The sequence below is a fragment of the Rhinatrema bivittatum genome, chromosome 1, assembly GCF_901001135.1.
Source record: "Rhinatrema bivittatum chromosome 1, aRhiBiv1.1, whole genome shotgun sequence".
Classification (NCBI taxonomy): Eukaryota; Metazoa; Chordata; class Amphibia; order Gymnophiona; family Rhinatrematidae; genus Rhinatrema; species Rhinatrema bivittatum.
Genome location: NC_042615.1, coordinates 424,878,498 through 424,897,248, shown reverse-complemented (window position 1 = coordinate 424,897,248; position 18,751 = coordinate 424,878,498). Strand labels below are relative to the sequence as shown.

Sequence of the window (18,751 nt, the reverse complement as noted above, 5' to 3'; positions counted from 1 at the left end):
ACGACCCCTCGCCCCCGGGAACGCAGGAAGAGCAAACACCCTCACGGGACAAGCGCGCGTGCACCGAGCCGCACACGCGGCACGACGAAGCCCTCGGCATCCCCGGATGCGTTCCGAGCGCAAAGAAAGAAAACACCACCACAATAAAATGAAAAAAAACGTGGACCGGAGCCACCGACCACTAAGAGAAACGCGCCTGACAAGGGAGAGCTGGCTCAGGAAAATAAAACGAAACAAAAGTTCTTTTTTTTTTTTTTTTTTTTCCAATACTTGCGCTGTCCCGGGTCCTGACGAGCTGCTCCAGCGGGGGTGAGTGAACCGGGCTCCCCGGTGTCACCCCCGACCGGCAGGGCCCTCGACCCTCAGCAGCGGCCTCAATCGGGGGGGATGGTCCCCTCAGGACCTTACAACCCCCCTGGGAGGCTGTAGGACAAGGGAGGCTGCACTTTTTTTTTTTTTTTTTTTTTTTAAACTGAGACTGCCTAACAGACCTCAAATAACCACTAATCCCTGACTACAACAAACCCAGGGATCCCAGGGGCTGTGAGTGACCCTGCACCACCTGCTGGAGACAGAGTAAGACTGAGGGGCTGTGGGTGGCACCTTACTATATTTAGGGAAGCCCGGCAAGTTTTGCTCTGTCTCCACCTGCTGGTGCGGAGTCACAACCCAGGTGTCTGGACTGATCCGGGTACGTACAGGGAATCGGTTTTTTACTCTTTCGGATAATAGAAAGACTAGGGGGCACTCCATGAAGTTAGCATGTGGCACATTTAAAACTAATCGGAGAAAGTTCTTTTTTACTCAACGCACAATTAAACTCTGGAATTTGTTGCCAGAGGATGTGGTTAGTACAGTTAGTATAGCTGTGTTTAAAAAAGGATTGGATAAGTTCTTGGAGAAGAAGTCCATTACCTGCTTATTAATTAAGTTGACTTAGAAAATAACCACTGCTATTACTAGCAACGGTAACATGGAATAGACTTAGTTTTTGGGTACTTGCCAGGTTCTTGTGGCCTGGATTAGCCACTGTTGGAAACAGGATGCTGGGCTTGATGGACCCTTGGTCTGACCCAGTATGGCATGTTCTTATGTTCAGGCTATTTTGCAAACATGGAGATGGCTTTCTGGCAAACTAAATTTGAGTTATAAAGTCTCCACTTGGCTTACTTTGGTGGGCAAAAGGGGCTTTATCCCAGGAATGCCAAGTGCAGTGTTCAGACATGAAAGATGAAAGGCATCCATTTAGTTTATCATTTGATTCGAAAAGAGGGGCAACAACTAAGGTTTTTAGAATTTAAAGGCAGATATAACTGATTTTGCACATTTTTTACATATCTCATTCTAACTATACAGGAGGGAGCGAGAAATAAATACATCTCTCCTCTAAATAAAAATGACTTTTGGAAACTAAAATGGGGATATTGGAAAGACAGGTAATATTGAAAATCAAAAAAGTTTCATACAATTTCAATTTTTTATTTAAACTTTACTGCAATTAGAAATGCTGTGTAAGGTAGATGATATAATGGAGAAATGGAAAAATTTGGGTATACATTTTGCTATAGAAATTTGGGTATACATTTTGCTATAGAAATATATAAATATTATTTTTAAAGCATTAAGTAGACATCAGTAAACACTACTTTAAAGGAAACAATACACATTTTTTATAAGATTTCATTTTTCACAAAAGCATATGTGTCAAAAATTTCAGAGTTAGACAAACATGGCAAGGAGACAGGCGCTTTGTCACTTATTTTGGACCTGTGATATTATTCAACCTTTCTGGAGAAAAGCACTGCCTTATCTGGGAAATGTGTTAGGGGTTCATTTGTCTTTACATGTAGATTGGTTTTTTTTTAATGACATATCAAAACTGGAAAGGGGAAAGAATTATCAAAAGCTTTGGCTGAGAAAATCCTAGAGATCTATAGACCCTCCTTCAATACAATGAAAAACATTGGTGCATTATTTGCTAGTTATGGAGAAATATCAGAAATCAGGTGCTCTTAGGGAAAAAAGCTTTCTTGGATATATAGGGTGTATACATCCGTTCTTTATCACATAGAAACATAGAAATGACGGCAGAAGACAACCAAACGGCCCATCCAGTCTGCCCAGCAAGCTTTCACAGTTATTTTTCTAAGTACTGTTTTGAATGACATCCAAGTAAATAGCTAATTTTGCTTGATATGTTCTGGACTTATTGCATATGTGTTGGTATTTTAGTATCTGTCAATGACTAAAGCTCTTTGAGGAGGAAGAAAGGATGGGATTGTTTGGGTTATATTCCTGAGGTTAAAATGTCAAATCTTTCATACATCATCTGTGTTTGTATAATACATGGAAGTGTCACTGTGTATTATGCTGTTATTTAATTAAATTTAAATATAAAGCCCTCTTCCTTGAACCATTGTCTGATCCATGCATTGAGACTCTGGAGCCCTGCATGAGGCATGGGGAATATTTTTCAGCCTGCACTCCTGGAAATTCTAGATTTCAATCTTCTACCTGAAGACCTAAATTTAGCCTTCAGAACTTCTCTCCTGCATCCTATGTCATCGGTACCCACATGTACCATGACCACTGGCCCATCCCCTGCACTCTCTAAAATCCTTTCTAGGTAATACCTTAGATCCACTACCACTGCACTAAGTAGACAAGTTACCAAGCAATCCACCAGCCACCCAGCTATCTACATTCCTAATGATCCAATCGTCAAGTACAATGGCAGTCTTAGCCCTGCTCTCTTGGGTACATGCCTCTGGAGAGACATCCTCAATGAGAGAGAATAAAGCATGAACTGGAGGCAGGCCCTAGCCAAAAAAATCACTTCCAGGTGACCTTGCTCCTCCAAAGGAGGCTGCCAGACTAGAGTTGGAACTGCTGTACTATTTATTTAAAACATTTATATCCCGCACAATCCATCATTCTTGGTGACAAATAAAGTAACATGCAAATAACCAGTGTAATGGATGCTACACAACAGGAAGATAAACACAAACAACTTACTGTCCTGTAAACAGGAGCTGATTCAGAGAACAGCAAATACAAGTTATAAAGCCACTCAAACAAAACTATCTATCCCCATTGTACAAGAGAAGGTGGTGAAGAATTATGTATTGATTACATGCTATGGAATTCCAAAACCTTGCTTTGACAGCAAAGATTTTAGCCTTTCAAAATGAAGACATACTTTATCACAGAACTCTTCAGCAAGCGAGTTCCACAAATGTGGTCCTGCAAAGGTGAAAAGTTTCTCATCTCATCAAGTAGGGAGAAGGTGTATCGCACAGCCAACACGAAGAAGATCTCAATGCATGTGTTGGTGTATAGATTTTTAAGACACATCTGAAGCATGTTTGTGAAGCACTGTTCACAGCCTTATAGGAAAGAGTTAGTATTTTAAATCTGATTCTGAAATGAGAGACCTAATGATATCACACATCTTGACGAAATGCCAAAAAGGCTTTTAGTCTCATTTGGGTGGAAAAAGCTAAGTCTGGGAAAACCTTAATTGGTTTTTGCTGGTAGGAAATTGGAAATTGTAAATGTATAATAAAAAGACAGGAAGATGTATTTATCTTTTTTGTTCCCGACCAATTAAAGAATTTCCTAAATCAGTTGAGACAACCTTCCTCTACCCCAGCTACCAGTTAAGAAAGGAATAAGAAGGTCTAGGATATGCTAATTGTGTTTTAGAAAAGTTTACTTGATAATGTCTCCCATTGTTAGAACTAAAGTCCCTCCATTTGTTTGATAAGCTAATAGATTTTTTTTCTCTTCATATGTTTCATATGTTAACCATTTATTGATATTTCAATTATGCAATTTTGATGGATTGTATATTTAAAAAACTGATAAAGAATTTAAAAAAAAAATCTGATTTTAACTGGATATGTAACCACAACTTGAAGAAAGAATATTCACCACAGCTTTAATCTGCACTCACAAAGTTTAGAATCAAGCATCACTCCTGGATTTCACACTTGGGTAAAAACTGGTATCACCCATTCTTCAAATTGAAAAGTAGGAGGAAACAGATGTAAACTGGAAACCCACTCAGGATTATCAGTTCAGTCTTACCAAAACTCAATGCCAGCTTTTTATGCAACATCCACTGTCTTAACGGTGGCCAATTGTTGGAAACAATACCTAAGGCATGGGTCAAAGTAGATGTAACTGGAAGAAAAAACTGAATATCTTTATACAGCCTGAGATTCAAAAGCCAGTGGCTGAGAGGCACGCAGTCGACTGCCTTCGATATTGGTACTAATCGGAAAAGAGGAGTTTATGGGTAGAAAACGGAAGGCAAAAGGTATACATCTCCTCACCTACTACCAGTAACATCGGCCCCATGGACGCTCATGTCAGCAGAAATGTGCCACAGACGCACTGCATACGAGACACTATAGAAGTGTCTCTGAGTCCGGGCAACGGCCCAACAGCACCTCCACAACCTCCAAGTGCCTCTCTAGTGGAAGGACCTATCGAGCACAGTCCAGTAGGAGAGAGGGAGAGCTCTGAGAACATAACTGTTGTAACATCCACAGTAGAATTGCAACATCAAGGAAATGTAGAAGGTTTCCCCACTGGGGGGTACTAGTAAGATTCTGATGAATGTGAAAGATTCAGAGATTACGATTACGATGAGAGATGTGTGGAAAATGCTTGTCAAATTAGACACTAATGTTTCACAAGTTAATGCTTCCCTTTCTTCTCTTGTAAATGCAAATAGAAGTTCTATAGAAAATCAGGGGAAAAGAATATTAGAATTAGAAACAAATGTTAAAAGTGCAATAGGAAATATTCAGAATATCCAGAATGCAGAGAACCAGCATATAGTTGATAAATTTTCCAATCACAAGGTTACTCTCGTCATATGAAATGTTTAAAAAAATTTTTAGCCCTGAAAAATAAAGCCCTAGAGATTGGGGCAACTTTTTTTTTTTTTTTTTTTTTAAGTTTCCTTCGAAGTGTCATAAGTTTTCAGGGGAAAAAAATGTATATTCTCTGACCCTATGCATTTGGAAAGGTTTTTGGCTGATAAAATTGAGACTAGAATGTCTGATAACTAATAAAAAGGCCAAATTAAAGATAGAAATACACTCCTCTCCTTAGTAATATTATTGAGTAAGTCTATGTAATATTATGGTCCCCCACAATTATTTTCTTGAACTCCATAGAACATTATTGGAAATTTCCCTAATTGTTATGGATGTTGTGTTACAAGATTGCTTAAATTTTTTCTTTTGTGATTATGTATGTTTATTGAAGATTTTCAAAATTTTAAAGAGAAAATAAAATAAAGTGGGATAGTAAAATCTGATGCATTAAGAGTATCAAAGCATGCAGACAAGTACAACAGAATGAGGATAAACTTAGTACCCCCATTAAACCCTTGCCTAAAGATGCCTAGGCTTGATAAGATCAATATTTCTGTATTGTACATTGGACGAAATCTGAATTGATAGTCATTAAGAAAAAACTGCAGACATCTAGAAACTCTTAGAGTTACTTGAATACTACTGCTTCAATTATTTTGGCCAGAAGAGAGAGAGAGCATAGGCCCATAGGTTGGTCACCAGAATCTAAATTTGGCTATTTTAGTACAGGAGAAATAGAGGTGAGCATGAGCTGTGACAGTAAGGATCCCTCGGTGAATGAGGCATTATCTATCTTGGCGAGAGGTTCACCAAGACCTCTAGCATACAGCTCTGGCTCTTCTGCCCAGATCCCAGTGATGTCACCAGAAAGCAGGGCTATATCTTGGTCAGTTCGGTTGGGGGGGGGGGGGGGGGTAGAAACGCAATGTTTAGATTACTTACCTGGTAATCTTCTTTTCCTTAGTGTAGACAGATGGACTCAGTACGAATGGGATAGTATCCGCGTGCTAGCAGTTGGAGACGGATCTGACGTCAGTACGGGGGCGTATATAGCCCCACAGGAAGCGCAGCGACTCAGTAATCTTCCTTGCAAAAGCTGTTATGGATGTGTGTACTGACGCTCAGTGAAAAGTGAAAACAGGATTCCCCTGACCGATTGACAGTGGCTGGAGACCGCCAGCATTCCCAACCGGAAAGCGTTGAAACCTGGTAAAGTGCACGCTCTCATGTAAACAAAGGCATGGCTTACCTGGAACCGGTGAAACTCATGCACACAGGCAGCGGGGCGGGATGCTGAGTCCATCTGTCTACACTAAGGAAAAGAAGATTACCAGGTAAGTAATCTAAACATTTCCTGGCATGTAGCCAGATGGACTCAGTACGAATGGGATGTACAAAAGCTTTACCTCCCACCTGGGCGGGAGGCTGCCTGAGGACCATGCAAAACCGCCCTCGCAAAAGCTGAGTCCTCCCTGGCCTGGACGTCCAGACGGTAGAACCTGGAAAAGGTATGAAGGGAGGACCATGTCGCTGCTTTACAGATGTCTGCCGGAGACAGCAGCCGTGATTCAGCCCAAGATGCCGCTTGGGCCCTGGTAGAATGAGCCTTGACCTGCAGAGGCGGAGCCTTCCCAGCCTCCACGTAGGCAGCTCGAACGACTTCTTTAATCCAGCGGGCAATGGTGGGCCGCGAGGCCGCTTCACCTTGCTTCTTCCCGCTGTACAGGACGAACAGATGGTCCGTCTTTCGTAGGTCTTGTGTAAGTTCCAGATACCTGGGCAGCACTCTGCCAATGTCGAGATGGCGTAATAAACGACCTTCTTCAGATTTCTGCAAACCCGCCGTGGTAGGCAAGGATATGGTCTGATTAAGATGAAACTGTGAAACTACCTTAGGCAGAAAGGAGGGAACCGTACGAAGGTGGATAGCCTCTGGAGTGATCCTAAGAAAGGGATCACGGCAGGACAGTGCTTGTAACTCGGAGGTGCGGCGTGCGGAACACACCGCCAGCAAGAATACCATCTTCAAGGTGAGAGAACGAAGAGACAGGCCCCGAAGGGGTCAGAAGGTGGATCCGGCGAGAAAATCCAAAACGAGGTTGAGGTTCCACAAAGGCACAGGCCACTTCAGTGGCGGACGAATATGCTTGACTCCTTGCAGGAAGCGAGAAACATCCTGGTGCCTGGCGATGGTCTTGCCATCCCTCCTGGGACCATAGCAAGACAACGCAGCCACCTGAACTTTGATGGAGCTGAGGGACAGACCCTTCTGAAGCCCATCCTGCAGGAAATCCAACACAATAGGGATTGTGGTGGCATGTGGATTGGTGCCATGAGTGTCGCATCATGCTTCAAATACTCTCCAGATCCGGATGTATGTGAGAGATGTGGAAAACTTGCGAGCCCGGAGGAGGGTATCAATCACGGGCTCCGAGTAACCCTTCTTCTTCAAGCGAGCCCTCTCAAGGGCCATACCGTAAGAGAGAATTGAGCCGGATCCTCGTGAAGAATGGGACCTTGACGTAGAAGGTCCCGGAGAGGAGGCAGGGGAAGGGGCTCCCCTGCCAGTAGCCTTCTCATGTCCGCGTACCAGGGTCTTCTTGGCCAGTCCGGCACCACGAGAAGAACTAGGCCCCGGTGTCTCTGAATCTTGCGGATGACAGCGCCTAGCAGAGGCCACGGAGGAAAGGCGTACAGTAGAGTCCCTGGGGGCCATGGCTGGACCAGGGCATCGATGCCGTACGAGAACGGGTCGCGCCCGCGGCTGAAGTATCTGGGGACTTGAGCATTGGACTTGTCCGCCAGTAAATACATGGCCAGAATCCCCCAATGATCGACAATCATCTGGAAAGCTGTGGGGGACAGCTGCCACTCTCCTGGATTCAGGCTTTCTCTGCTGAGGAAGTCTGCTGTGGTATAGTCCTTCCCGGCAATGTGGACGGCGGAGATGTCTTGCAGATACGCCTCTGCCCAAACCATCAGCGGGGCGATCTCCAGAGATACTTGTCGGCTTCTGGTTCCGCCCTGCCGGTTGATGTAGGCCACCGTGGTGGCGTTGTCGGACATCACTCTGACCGCTCTGTGCCGTAGTCTGTGAGCGAATCGAAGGCATGCCAAGCAGACTGCCTGGGCCTCCAGGCGATTGATGTTCCACGTTGACTCCTCTTTGTTCCATCGCCCTTGCGCAGTGAGTTCTTCGCAATGCGCTCCCCAGCCGCTCAGGCTGGCATCCGTGGTGAGCAAGGTCCACGTGGGCGAGGACATCTGTGACCCCCTGTTCAGGTGGTTGGACTGCAACCACCACCGCAGCTGGGTCCGAACTCCGGCCGGTAGAGGAAGGGGCGTGGAATGGTCCCGTCGACGGGGGCTCCAGCGGGAGAGCAGGGAATGCTGTAGAGGTCTCATATGGGCCCGCGCCCAGGGCACCACTTCCAGGGTGGATGCCATGAGACCCGACCTGCATGTAATCCCAAGCCATGGGCTGACTGGCTCCCATCAGATACTGGAGACGTTGCCGAAGCTTCAACTGTCTCTTGGTCGTAAGACTGACAGTGTTTGCCCGGGTGTCGAACTGTACTCCCAGATACTCTATGGACTGGGAAGGCTGCAAACAGCTCTTGCCGAGGTTGATCACCCAGCCCAAGCCTTCCAGAAGGGCGATCACTCTGTTGGTAGTCCGCAGACTCTCCTCTCGTGATTTCGCCCTGATCAGCCAGTCGTCTAGGTAGGGATGGACTAGAATCCCTTCCCGTCTGAGTGCCGCCGCTACCACTACCACCACCTTGGTGAATGACCGTGGCGATGTTGCCAACCCGAAGGGCAAAGCCCGAAACTGGAAGTGGCGGCCGAGGACCTTGAAGCATAGGTAGCGCTGATGATCCGGATAGATCGGGATATGCAGGTATGCCTCCGACAGGTCCAATGCCGTGAGGAATTCCCCTGGTTGTACTGCGGCCTTGACGGAGCGTAGAGTTTCCATGCGAAACCGCGGGACTCGTAAGTAGTGATTGACGGACTTGAGGTCCAGGACAGGCCGAAAGGTACCCCCTTTCTTGGGTACCATGAAATAGATGGAATAATGACTAGAATTCACTTCCCAGGCAGGTACTGGGATGATGGCTTTCAAGGACAGGAGCCTCGCCAGTGTAGCTTCTAATGCTGCCTTCTTGTGCGTGGGACAGGACGATTCCACAAACTTGTCCGGGGGGAGACTATGAAAATCCAGGTAATATCCGTCCCGGATCACGGCGAGGACCCACTGGTCCGACGTAATCTCGACCCACCTGGGGTAGAAGAGGGCTAACTTGCCCCCTATGGCTTCGTCCCCCAGATGAGTCGGCGCATCCTCATTGGGAGGCGCGGCCGGGACCCGAGCCCGGGCCTGCTCCCCTCCGACGCTGCTTGGCCCGAAAGGACTGATTCCCGGCCGCAGGACGTGGCGCCTGGTAGCGACCCCTGTAAGGAACAAAGCGCTGTGAACCCCTGCCCCTGGAGGGCCTTGGAAAGGCGCGCTGGCCCCTTCGGAACCGATCTTCCGGCAATCTGGGCACTGGAGAGGTGCCCCATGCACTGGCCAGTTTGTCAAGGTCGCTGCCAAAGAGAAAGGAGCCTTTAAAGGGCAATCTAGTGAGGCGTGTTTTGGAAGGCGCATCCGCTGACCATTTTCGGATCCAGAGCTGCCTCCTGGCGGCCACGGAGGATGAAATCCCTTTAGCTGTTGTGCGGACCAAGTCCGATGCCGCATCTGTAAGGAACGAAAGAGCGGGTTCCATGTCCGCCGCTGGAGCGTTGTTCCGAACCTGTGACAAACAGGCACGGGTCACCACCGTGCAGCAGGTGGCGATCCGCAAAGATAAAGCTGCCACCTCAAAGGTCTGTCGCAGAATGGCGTCCAGTCGCCGGTCATGAGGCTCCCTGAGGGCTGTCCCCCCTTCTACGGGAATGGTAGTGCGCTTGACCACAGCGCTAATCAAGGCATCCACCTGAGGGCACGCCAGCAGCTCCTGTATAGCCGGTGCCAATGGGTACATGCCCCTCAGCGCCCGACCCCCTTTGAAGGCAGCCGCTGGTGCCGCCCATTCCAAATCGATCAGTTGTTGTGCCGCGTGTAAAAAAGGAAAATGGCGGGCTGTAGGACGAAGACCTTCCAGCAGGGGGTTCTGCGCCGGGGGCACCGAAGCGCTGGGACCTGTAATATCAAATTCCGCCAGGCACCGAGACACCAGGTCGGAGAGATCCTCTTTAGGGAAGAACCGCCTCATGGTTCTATATGGCTCAGTCCCTGGAGGAAGGACCCCTCGTCCGGGAGCTCGGATTCGTCCGGCGAGACCTCCTGGTCCGACTGATCCGGACTGTCCAGCGGCGGGAAGTCCCGCTCGCGATACGGGCGTGATGGCCCAGGAACCGGAACTGCAGGAACCACCACCGCAGCAGCAGGCGCAGCAGGCGCCGCAGGCGCAGCCACCGCAGGAATGACCGGAACCGCCGGGCCAGGCTGGGCAGCCGTTTGCATCTGTACAAAAGCATGAATTCCCCTAAAGAGATCCACCCAGGAAATCGAAGCAGCCTCTAATCGCCGGGGTACAAGCTCCCCCGGGATTCCGGATTGGTCGAGACTGCCCCCTAACTCTGGGGTAGCCCCTGGGGAACTGTCCACAAACCGTGGCTGGTCCAGACCCGAGGGTCGCACGGCCTCCTCACATTGGGCACAAAGCGAGTCTGGCTCATCACTGCGCGTGGCCCGAAGCTGACATGCAGAGCAGAAGCCAAGGGCTGCAATGCCCGAGGTAGGGGGCGCCGGCGCCGCAGACTCCGCTGCGTCCCGCTCCATCGAGTGATAGGCGCTCAATAAGAAAAAGCGGCAGCAAGCAGCGCTTAATACAACAGGCGCTCAATAATCCTATGTGGCAGCAAGAGGCGCTTAATACAACAGGCGCTCAAGAAGAATATGCGTCAGCAAAAGGCGCTTAATACAACAGGCGCTCAAGAAGAATATGCGGCAGCAAGAGGCGCTTAAAACAACAGGCGCTCAATACACCTATGCGGCAGCAAAAGGCGCTTAATACAACAGGCGCTCAAGAAGAATATGCGTCAGCAAAAGGCGCTTAATACAACAGGCGCTCAATAATCCTATGCGGCAGCAAAAGGCGCTTAATACAACAGGCGCTCAAGAAGAATATGCGTCAGCAAAAGGCGCTTAATACAACAGGCGCTCAAGAAGAATATGCGTCAGCAAGAGGCGCTTAAAACAACAGGCGATCAATACACCTATGCGGCAGCAAAAGGCGCTTAATACAACAGGCGCTCAATAATAACATGCGGCAGCAAGAGGCGCTTAATACAACAGGCGCTCAATACACCTATGCGGCAGCAAAAGGCGCTTAATACAACAGGCGCTCAAGAAGAATATGCGTCAGCAAAAGGCGCTTAATACAACAGGCGCTCAAGAAGAATATGCGTCAGCAAGAGGCGCTTAAAACAACAGGCGATCAATACACCTATGCGGCAGCAAAAGGCGCTTAATACAACAGGCGCTCAATAATAACATGCGGCAGCAAGAGGCGCTTAATACAACAGGCGCTCAATAAACCTATGCGGGTAGCGCTAGACGCACAGTGTGCAGGCAATAGACTCTCTGTCATAGGCGGGCAGCCATACACGCTCAATATGCATTCAAGAGGCGTTCAGCAATAGGCGGCCAGCAATATACGCTCAATATGTATTCAATAGACTGTCAGCAAGAGGCGGGCAGCAGTATACGCTCAATATGCATTCAATAGGCTTTCAGCAATAGGCGGTCAGCAGTATACGGTCAATATGCATTCAATAGGCTTTCAGCAATAGGCGGCCAGCAATATACGCTCAATATGTATGCAATAGGCTTTCAGCAATAGGCGGCTAGCGTTATACGCACAGTGGCATGCAATAGGCACACAATAAGCCAGAAACTCAAAAGGAGGAAGAAAAGCCGCGCCTATTACGGGCACGGAGTACCTGAACCAGGCCCAAGATGGCGTCCTCCACAGCGTGCCACACCGCCGATCCTCTGTGCTTCGGAGACCCGTAGGAAGAGCAGTGCACCTTACCAGCGACGGCGCTCCTCGGCTGGAACACAAGCGGTGTCCAGCTGCGGGGGAAGGGAGCACCTCGCCACCGCGATTGAGGATATGCACCCGCTACCTCATCCACGCCGGGACCGAGGGCCTCGTAGGCTACACCCGAACGTCGTCCGGGGGCTATGTCACTGCCGCGGCTCGGCAGGACCGAGGACTTTCCCACCGGGGGAGCACGGCAATCACCCCGGGAGCTCGCTGGGGAGGAACCTAAGGGTATCTACCGCAGGAGCGCGGGGTTCTAAGCCTGAATAGGCAATAAACTACAAAGTAGAATCTGAAATGAGAAGAAAGAGAAAAAAAATCAAAGTAGTCATGGAAAGCACGCTCGACTAGCGTGCAGGCACTCCAAACTGCTTTGGAGATGGAAATTACTGAGTCGCTGCGCTTCCTGTGGGGCTATATACGCCCCCGTACTGACGTCAGATCCGTCTCCAACTGCTAGCACGCGGATACTATCCCATTCGTACTGAGTCCATCTGGCTACACGCCAGGAAAGTGCAGGATTCAGCAGCTGATGAAAAAGCTGCACAGAGATGATCTACTGCAATTAAAGCAGGGGCCTGACAGGTTCAACCCTGGCTCTTCAGCCCAGATCCCAGTGAAGTCCTCTGGGAGACTGAATAATGTTCCCAAAGGTCTCCTCTATATACCTCTGCCTACCTCAGCTCCTCTCTGCTACTCTAGTCTCCATAGATCAAACTCTCAGAAGCCAGGAGCTCTTTGCACCTATTATAAAACATACAACCTCTCTCCAACTGGTAATCATCTAGGTGGCACCTAGTGTAAAAAATTTAATAACCCCTCCTCTTGCTGCTTGACCTCTATTTCAGTCTTAATGTTTAGTGGTTAAAGTTATTCAAAGATGTGCCGGGAGTGCATATGTTCAATCAAATTTAGGTGTGTTTTACATTAGCTTGTTAATGGCCAGCAACAGGACTAAACTTAGTTACTAAAATCAAAGTTAATTACATGCTGATGTGAATTCCTAATTGACTTATTGTGAAAATATGTTCCCCTTAATTTGGATAACAGTATATAATTTTAAAAAAAAAGTGTGTCTGGGGTAAGTGAGAGATGGGGAGGATGGGTGAGAAATCAAACATCAATGATTTACTTGAGCCAGGAAAAGCTCCCACACCTTCTCAGAGGAAAGCACACAGAATTCAGACTCACAAATTATTTTCCCAATACACAATATTCAAACATAGTTCAACTCTTACATTTTTTACAAGATGTAAACAAAAAAGTGTTCCCCAGTAAGCTAATACTCAAGTCCTGCTCAGTCACCAGCCAATGAAACATCTGCTATCAGCAGTGCCTCAGGAACAGTAACAAAAAGGTCAAACAAGTTATGTGTGAGACTTTGACCAACTGGATAATATGTGATTAGCTTTCAAGAATATCCAGAAATTTAGTGACAGAATGCATACAAAGCAAGGTTACATCATCCATAAAGAAATCAATGTCCTCAACTAAGTTTTGGTTCTTTCCATCATGTAGTTTATACCAATTACTCCAATAAATATGCAGCTTATATCACTCAAACTTTGGTAAATGAATTAGCAGCTCAATTTTCAGCTCTATGGATTTATAGGCCTGGGAAAACAGGAACGCTGTTACTTGGTGGGCTGTGGACTTCTCATTGAAAGAAGATCAGAGGTCCACAGACCACCAGCAATCAATCCTTTCTGCAAGTAATAACCATAGTGTTCATGCCAGAAACAGGTGAGGAGAACAGAGATAAGAGATCTTTAAAATCACGGTGCTGGCAGAAAAGAAACATTTGGATTGATGGCTAACACAAAATTATAATTTAACTCCCAAAATAATATTAGATATTTGAAAAATCCTACTCAGCCATTCCCATTATGATAATCTAAATGTGTTGTATTCATTCTTGTCAAAACACCAGACAGACATCACGCAGACATAAAGCATTAACGTATAAAATCAGGGGTGGCCAACTCCGGTGCTTGACAGCCGTAAACATGCCTGGTTTTCAGGATATCCACAATGAATATGCATGAGAGATTTGCCTACAATGGAGATATTGCATGCAAATCTCTCTCAAGCATATTCATTGTGGATAGCCTGAAAACCTGGCCTCTCTGTGGCTCTCTAGTTCTGGAGCTGACTACCCCTGACATACAGTACATGAAAAGTTGAAAAGTAGACTCTAAGACCGTTTATAAAAAAAAAAAAAAAATAAGGCTCACAAGAGGTATTATATTAAACTGCACAATTTGTTTGAAACAAGGACATGAAAACCTTGCTTTTCAATTTTGACACCAGTCAAAAATGACCTCACACCCTTATATAATCAAGAATATGTTTGATAGGGTAAATGCCAGGCCCATGCTCTAATCAGATTGGTGAATTTTTGTAGAAATTATCTTGCTGCCAAATGAGCAGACTGACTCAGCCCCTAAGCTCTCTTTTACATGGAGTTGAAAAGCACTACAAAAGTAAAACCATAAAAAGTTAGCAAGAAAAAAAGAATTAAAACCAAAAAGAACAGTCAAAAACAAGCAAGATGATCATCTACACACTCCAGCTAATGCTATTGCCTTAAAAGAATAATGCAATCAACTAGGGAAAATTCTTTCCACATACACACACCTACTTATGAGATTCAGTTTTGTCCTTATATCCCAAAGTATCTAATAAAATTATTCAGCACAAGTTACCATATTTTTCGCTCCATAAGACGCACTTTTTCCCCCCAAAAGTGGGGGTAAAATGTCTGTGCGTCTTATGGAGTGAATATAAAAAAAAAACAAACACTAACTACGACTCCCCCCCCCCCATCCCCAAAAGTCCCTGGTAGTCCAGCGGGGGTCTGGGAGCGATCTCCTGCACGTGGGCTGTCAGCTGCCAGTAATCAAAATGGCGCCGACGGCCCTTTGCCCTTACTATGTCAGAGGGGCTACCGGTGCCATTGGACGGCCCCTGCGACATACTAAGGGCAAAGGGCCATCAGCGCCATTTTGATTACTGGCAGCCGACGGCCCACGTGCAGGAGATCGCTCCCAGACCCCAGGGACTTTTGGTAGGTCTTGGGGGGGGGGGGGGGGTTTGTTGTGATTTTTTCCCTACAGAAAGAGAATGATAAAAGTTTTCTGATCTGGGGAGTGGACCGAAATGGCCCTCCCCAGACCCGAAAACGAAATGGGGACCAAAAAAAAAAAAATAATAAATTGTATGCACTCCCCTAATTTGCTCCATAAGACACACAGGAACAGAGCCAGTTTAGCACACTTTTTTTTTTTTTTTTTTTTTTTTTTTATTTTCCCCCTCTGAATCCTAGGTGCGTCTTATGGAGCGAAAAATACAGTACATAAAAAGCATTCATAAACTTCCACAAATAAAACAAAGATAAAACAACAGAAGTTAAAATAATAGTATTATGTTTAAAGATAAACATTTGTTGTGTTTTTATAAATGTCTATACAGATTTATTCAGTTATCTAATTTATAGTTTTATCATAATGTTTTATGTATGTTAATTTTAAAGCATGCATTTGTTTTATTATTGATATTTAATCATTGTATACTGCTCTGAGTCATTTTTGACTAGGCAGTTTAAAAGTGGAAGGAAAAAATCTAAACTAAGACAATCAGGCAAAATACTCACTTAAGAAAGCTTTCAATCAGTGATAAAATGCGGTCCATCTCAACATCTTTTTTTTCATACAGCTCTTTTCCCACCCATGGCAAAGAGGCAAGAACAGCAAACACATACCAGTCACAACGCACCTATATGCAAAAGGAAAATGCAAAGTCCATTAATACTTTTTAATCACCTTCCACCACAACAAACCATGTACATTAGGAGTCTGATCTCACCATTTCTAGTGAAGGAAATGTTAAAACCTCCTTTTACAATGTTCCTCTATGTTATTAGGATCTCTTCTGTCTTTTAATTTAAAAGACAAAAAGTGGCCTATGATGTGGCCAGGAAGACATTTTTTCAGTGAAGTTCCCATGAGGCAATGATATCTTCTCTTTTGAGTTTCCTGACAGGTTGTAAGCAAACCAGACCAGGAGGAGAAAAAGGAAAATACTATTTTTTATTTTTTTTAAATATTGCCCTTTTGTGCATAGTCCTTTGCTTTCTTGCCCAGTGTTTCACAACACTTTCATGGAGGCAAACCTAGCCAATCAGGTTTTCAGGTTATTCATAATGAATATGCATAAAAAAGACTTGCATATATTGGAGACTCATTGTGGCAATCCTGAAAACTGATTAGATGTACATCCAGGAGAAGGCTAGGATGTATCCAGGAAGGGGATAGGGAAACACTGCTCTTACCTTTTTCTCTTACATATAAAATGTACAACAAGAAAAAGTGACATTAATTGGCAATTTATTATGTTGTATGGATGGCCAGACAACACTAAGATGTAGTACCAGAAATATTTATTGCCTAATAATTGCTGAATTACATATCACTTTCTTTAAAGAAGGTAAACACATACAACCATTTTAGCAAGCAGTGGCATATGTAACAGAGGGCCCTATTGTAAAAAAAAAAAAAAAAAAAAAAAAGGAGAAGTTGGTACCTTTATTGGCAGTTTCAATGCAGGTAACAAGGACTGAATGCCCATGGAGAATAAATTATTATTCTGCCCTTAAAGGGAACCCCCTCCAAGATAGGATTGAAGAATAGTGTATAGAAGCTTACACTGCTATAGCTGTACTTGTAGGGAAAATGGAATATTACAGTTTCAAATGTTCTCAATAGGTATCTTCTTGAATCTAATTTCACAAAAAGCAAATAGGAAAAAAGGGCATGATAAAAATGAAACAGCTAAAAATTAAACATTTTTTTATTCCTCTTCAAGAGAATGATAGTACAGAAACAAGACACTACAAGCAGATGGTCAAGGAAGCCCCATGAAACACTCATTCCAATCAGCTGCTATTAGAACTATTAGGACTATCATGCAGATAGCAAAGTTGCTTCCTGTAACAGCTGTTCTCCAAAGATCCAAAGAAAAGGCAGCCACACATGCGAAACATCTGATGGTGCCAAGACAGAAAATACTCTGAGCTCAGAAAAGATCTTCCTGAGCATGTGCAGGAGTTCCCACACAGTTCCCTGCCATGTGAGTCTCTTCAGACTTTATAGCAAGCTAACCTTCAACTCAAGGAGGAAGGTGGGATTCTTCTCTGTGGGCATGCAGGACAGGAATCAGCCACTTAAGTGTCGACTCCCAAGATAAGCACTGCATGTAAATATTCATTTTATCATCAACAACAGAACTTGCAAACCTGAACTTTGAAGAGGTTGGTGGGAGAGTTGAAGGGTTCAGTTAAATACGTTTTTAAGAATTGTCCTTCATCGCCAAGGCAGAAGATAGCCTCATCGGTGCAGGTCGCATCATCCTTCATGCATGGAAGATTCGCATGGCGCCAAGTCATTTATTTTATCTGAACCCATAGCCGACCAGGGCACCAACTGCATCCTCAGCACGGAGCTCACACTCTAATGCACAGAGGATCCATTTGGTGAGGCATATCAATCATCAGTAACATTGGAGTGCTTCACTACATAAATCTAGGCATCCTGCCGCAGATGGAAGACGTTTTCAGACCTGACTCTGATAAATGCCAGAGATAGTCCAAAAACTTTGTGATTGGCCAGGTAAAGGGGTTAAGGGACTGAGAAGAGAACCATGACGTGAACCTGTTCCATTTGTAAGAGTAAGCTTTTCTTGTGGAAGGCTTCCGTGAAGCAATCAAGACACGGGAAACTGGTTCAGAAAGGTTAAGTGGCTGAAGGATTAACCTTTCAACATCCATGCCATCAGGGAAAAGGCGTGAAGATTGGAATGGCGGAGGCACCTGTCGTTTTGAGTAATTAGAAGCGGGTGCTTTCCCAAGGGAATGTGCCTGCGAATGGAGAGATCCTGCAGTATTGGAAACCACATTTGGCGTGGCCAGTGAGGTGCTATCAAGATCATGGTTCCCTTGTCCTGACGTAACTTCACGAGAGTCTTCGAGAGAAGAGGAAGTGGAGGGAATGCGTGGAGTAGACCGGTTGCCCATGAGAGGGAGAATGTATCTCTGGGCTGAGAGTGTTTGCTGCGAATGAGAGAGCAGAAGTTCTCTACTTTGCGATTTTCAGAAGACACAAAGAGGTCTATCTGAGGATAACCCCATTGCTGGGAGATGGAGTTCGCTACAGAGAGGTTGAGAGACCACTCGTGCTGTTGAAAGATGCGACTCAGCTTAACTGCCAACACATTGTCCACTCCCAGCAAGTAGGTGGCCCTGAGGTACATCGAGTGGGAGAGAACTTCCGCCCATATCTGTGCAGCTTCCTGACACAGAAGGAAGGAGCCCGTGCCTCTCTGTTGATGTACCACATGGCCACCTGGTTGTCAGTCTGGATCAGGATAACGTGATTTGAGAGGCAATCCTGAAATGCCCTGAGAGCATATCTGATTGCTCGGAGCTCCAGGAAATTTATTTGGTGTTTGGCTTCCTCTGGAGACCAAAAGCCTTGTGTCTGCAGATTGGCCACATTGGCTCCCCATCCGAGGTTGGAAGCATAGGTGGTGAGAATTAATTGAGGGTCTGGAGCCTGAAATGGCAAGCCTTGGAGGAGATTGATCTGATTTTTCCACCAGGCTAGAGACTGACAGAGTGAGTCGGTTCCATGGACAATGGTTGACAGGGGCTGAATGCTTTGAGTTCATTGAGACCTTAGAGTCCACTGCATAACTCTCATGGCCAAACAG

At 45.7% G+C, this 18,751-nt stretch overlaps 1 protein-coding gene across 3 annotated transcripts in view; it reads right to left on the bottom strand.

Moving 5' to 3' along the window:
- Positions 1–18,751, bottom strand: part of NCBP1 (nuclear cap binding protein subunit 1) — a 437,475-nt gene that overhangs the window by 338,853 nt on the left and 79,871 nt on the right. For all 3 annotated transcript variants that reach the window (XM_029603603.1, XM_029603613.1, XM_029603623.1), the window contains one exon: positions 15,639–15,760. In XM_029603603.1, the coding sequence (XP_029459463.1) occupies positions 15,639–15,760 (122 nt within the window). The remainder of the gene's footprint in view (positions 1–15,638; positions 15,761–18,751) is intronic.